Below are 4,635 nucleotides of genomic sequence, written 5' to 3' on the forward strand. Positions count from 1 at the left end.
AGAGTGAGGGCAGCAGCTTGAACCGTCCTCGCAGCAAGTCGCTGACTCGAGCGGGCAACATCCCCAGCTATAGCAGTGACCCTTGTACTCATTGACACAGCAGCAAGTGGATTTCGGAGAGCACGAGGAATCTTTGTCACACACGACTGGAGAGTCTGGCGGTGGTGGTGATGGTCTTGGTGGGTTCATGCTCGACTTTGTAGGGTACGAAGCCATCATTGCCACCCCACATTTCCCCGTGGAATTGGCGATGTTCCGTTCGATCCTAACATATCCATTCTCTCCCCAGCTCGCTCCCCAAGAGTTACGGATGATCCAGTAATCTTTACCACCTGTCGAACCATATCCCACGGCTACAACGCCATGGTCCAAAGCTGTTCCACATGATCCTGTAAACACACCCTGAGAAAACGAAATCCAAAATGAGAACTGGATCACAAGAAAGCAAGTAATCAAGAAACTAGGAAGTTGAAGGAATTACAGATTTGTAGAGCTGGAAGGCTCTGCCACCGGCTTCAATGGCGACACTAACTGGTTGGTTAGCAACAGCTTTCTTCAAAGACTTCTCGTCGTTCTGAGGAACATCTTCATAGCCATCGATCGTAACAACGTGCGTGTTTTTCTGCAAAACAAAGATGCAGAAAACAAAAATAGATCACAACCACATAAAAGTCTGAACATAAACTACGTTACCATCAACTGATCTCTAGTTTAGAGGATTTAATCTTTCCCTCGATATATCATCACTTACTGAACAGATTAAATGCAGGTGACATAACCACATATTACAGTCTAAACATAAACTACACTTGTAGCAACTGATCACTCACTGAACAGATTCATAGTCTTTCCCTTGATTCATCATCCCATACCTCATTGATCAAAGGTTATACCCACATCAAAGTCTCAACAACATACTACGCTTTCCTCGACATAACGTGTTTTGGAGGGTTGAATCTGTAAAGGCCCTACGGTAAGTATCATTATCAGGGTTTAACCTAGGGTTTGTCAGTGGTAAGAATTTCGATAGTTTATTTACTCAGATACCATGTAATGTATAATGTTTTATGTATATTCAATCAGTGAAATGTATAATACCTAAAGAACCCTACGTTAGAATCTTTCCCTCATTCATTATAAGGGTAATCTTCCTCGGTGTCGATACCGCCATTGTTGATGATGAACTGAAAGGCGTAGTCCATGAGACCACCTCCACATCCCGCGTTGTAGCTCGTGTCACAGTCGACAAGCTCTTGCTCTGAGAGAGAGATGAGCTCTCCAGTAACTATCTTGTTTATTCCTTCCACTGCAGCAATGGCTGAAAACGCCCAACAGCTTCCTATTGCCATGCAAAGGAAAATAATCATATTCTCATAAGATCGTAACAAGCAAAATACATATGATACACAAAGCAAACGATTACAAAAGGAAACAACAACAAAAATTACCAAAAAAAAAATTTCCGAAAAAGTAGTGTTTCAATAACTGGAAACTTTAAGGAATATTTTCTATCAAACTACTCTATGTTAGAAAATGCAGAAACTAGACTCAAAAGAATAAAAAGACAATGGAGAAGAGAACAAAAAATAGGAATTAGAAGAGGATAATTCAGATAGTGGTTTGAGTTTTGGTTCGTTATATCTGGATTTGGAATTTTTTATGTTGATAAAATTATATTGGTTTTAATGTATATCAATTTTCAGTCGGATTCAAATTAAATTTTATGAAAAAAAATATTCATTATTTTAAAAATAATTTCTTCTTAATCAGTTTTTTTTTTATATTCAATTCAAATTAGTATATCTAATCGACTTTCAAAACAAATTCAACTCATGGGTAATTTATTTCGGTTGTTAGCATCACACGAAATCATATATATTTTCCTTAAAATATAGCAAAATATTATTAATCAGATAACTCCAAAAGAATTAGGGCCAGTCCAAGATCGTGTTCAGGTACCACAATCATACCAGAACACGTGGGAAGGTTACAAACGCGGCTGAGTTTTAAACGCAAACATCACTTGTTGCAATCAAATCCAAAACGCTAACAGTTTTCTCTTGACCAATGGCTTTTCACTAGAAGTTGACTTCTAAGATCTCAACAATAACAGCGACCAGAAATAGTTAGCGTTTTCACAACTCAATACAAACAACAGAGATTCCGATAGCGATCAGTGTTTTCGCTAGAAGTTGACTTCTAAGTTTCCAATTGGTGATATCGCAACTCAACACAAAAAAACAGCGGCAGCTATTGCAATTGCGATTCCGCTTGTTATCAATCGCAACTCCTCCTACCAATTCCAAACGCTAGTGATTTCCCATCGCCAAAATATTCACACCAGATGTTGACTTTTAAGTTAACAACTAGAACTGCGACCAGTGATGATCGGTGTTTTCGCAGATAAACGCAAACAATATGACTATGACTGCGATTGCGAGTGCGATTGCGTCTGTGTTTGCGTTTGTGTCGCGGTGCATCAGAACGTGCAGATTCGAAGGGGAAAAAAAGAGTTAGGGGGGATAAAATTCATACCGCAGCTTCCTTGATTTTTGACTCCAACAACAGCACCTTTCTCTCTCCAGTCGACATGGTCTGGCAAATTCAAATCATCACCATTCTTATGCAGATACCTCTGGCTCTTCATCGATTCCCGCTTCCTCTCCATCTTCACTCCCAAAACCATCGCGCGAAACTCCTCGTTCGTCAGATCTGCGAACCGAGTCAACCCGAGTTCGTAACTCCGATCCGGGACCGAGTTTTGCTCATCAACGAATCTCAGGTTGTCCTTGAAGATCTCGAATCGCTTCTCCTTCTCGCCAATCCCGTTGTAGTTCTTCCGATTCTCTACCAGCCACCGCTCATACATCCGCCGCGTCTCCACCTCCGTCCTCTGCGTCTCCGCCGCCGCGGCGCCGGCGAGGGAGGACAGGAGCAACATCGGGAGGATCGCGAGAGCTAAGGCTTTGATCTGAGGGGGAGCCATGGCTGTGGCCTTCTTCGATTTTGTGTGGACTTTGAAAAAAATAAAAGAGGTGTGTTGTTTTGGTTCTGTGGGATTTTTCTTCTGCAACTTTTCCGTCAGCTTATTATATAGAGAGTGGGAAGCTTTTGTAAAGAGAGGAAGAGTGGGCAGAGAGAGAGAGGGAGAGGGGGGAGGGAGAGTTGTATTTAATTTGGAATGAATATGTCACAAATTTTTCTAATTTTAATATTTTTCCCATTTTAATATTATAAATTTGGTGCTTATTAGAGAAAGGAAATAATGTATGTATTAATAGTTTAATATCATTAATTATTAGAGAAGAAAGTGAGTGGTTAAACTATATTAGATTTTTCTAGGCCATCATTTGAATCAATCACCTAATGCTCAACTAAACTAAGAGATAGTATTAAAAAAACTGATTTTTATTATGATATTTAAATAAATATTAAATTCTAAAACAATATTAAAATTGTTTTATGATATTCATCTTTATAATGTCTAATTAGACATTCAAATTTATATTTTTATTCCATGGAATACTGGCATTTAAGGGAGACATTTCGTTTTTTTTTTATTGTTAATATTTGGGTTATATATTTTTTAGTTGTAGAAAATCTATATATATATATATATATATATATATATTCATTTTTTTATTTTAGATTATGTTCGATTAATTTTGGATTTAATTTTAAAAAAATAATAATATTTTTTTAAAAAGAGATTATCAATTTTTTCATATTCAATTTTGATTCGATTTTTAAATTTTAAAAACTTATCATTTATATGTTTTACATTAGATCCGTCGGGGATTACGGTTAGTCGGTTACAGATTATTAGGTGGAATCGACTCTTTAACTGGATCAAATTTCCAGATCTAGTGGTATTACATTTTTTATATATAATTAAGATATGGTAAAGATTAAAATCAAATATAAAATTAACATTTTTACTGGATATAAAAATATAAAAGCATTGTTTGAATATAAATGGATAAAAATAAATAAATAAATTCAATATCTTTTGTCTATATAAGCATATTTCAGTATCTATTTGGATATGATATTATATAATAAAACAAATTTTTAGATATTTTCATTTAAAAACAAACGAACAATTGTGATGCTATTTACTAAGAGAAGGTCAAAAAAAAGTTTAAGGTTATATACTCGTAGAGAACCAAACAGCGAAAGAGAATAATATAAAAAAGATTAATCGCAGTTGATTATAGTAATTTATGCATTCTTGATTTTTATCTGAAGGTATATTGATTCTGAATGTAAAAAACATAAACATTTAATAAAAAAAATTCTTATGTTTACTTATTTATTTGGTTTTAACAGAATTTTCCAAGATATAATAAAAAAAAATAGGGAAGTATGCCAAAACACTGCACCATACAAATAATATAGTTATATGATTATATATTTATTATTAAATTGAATATTTTAAGAAATCTACTAGTAAAAAGTAAATAAGATATATGGATAATTTTGTAAATTAAAATTTCTTTTTTATTATACGAATAAATTAATATCCACAACTGTAAAACATTATTTTTTATTAATTTTATCTATATTATCTTAATGATCTGTACAAATTTTAGTTTCTATTTATTTTTCAGATTTCAAATCTTAACACGTCATTCT

At 34.6% G+C, this 4,635-nt stretch overlaps 1 protein-coding gene across 1 annotated transcript in view; it reads right to left on the reverse strand.

Moving 5' to 3' along the window:
- The window catches only part of LOC104825363 (probable cysteine protease RD21C), a 3,889-nt gene extending 751 nt beyond the window's left edge, over positions 1-3,138 (reverse strand). The window contains 4 exon segments of the mRNA XM_010557684.2: positions 1-402; positions 482-622; positions 1,113-1,339; positions 2,536-3,138. The exon segment at positions 1-402 is cut by the window's left edge and continues 15 nt beyond it. Coding sequence (XP_010555986.1) covers positions 1-402; positions 482-622; positions 1,113-1,339; positions 2,536-2,986 — 1,221 coding nt within the window. The 5' untranslated portion in view covers positions 2,987-3,138.
- Positions 3,139-4,635: the final 1,497 nt, after the last annotated feature.

This window comes from Tarenaya hassleriana, unplaced genomic scaffold (genome assembly GCF_000463585.1).
Source record: "Tarenaya hassleriana unplaced genomic scaffold, ASM46358v1 Cleome45, whole genome shotgun sequence".
NCBI classification, from domain to species: Eukaryota; Viridiplantae; Streptophyta; class Magnoliopsida; order Brassicales; family Cleomaceae; genus Tarenaya; species Tarenaya hassleriana.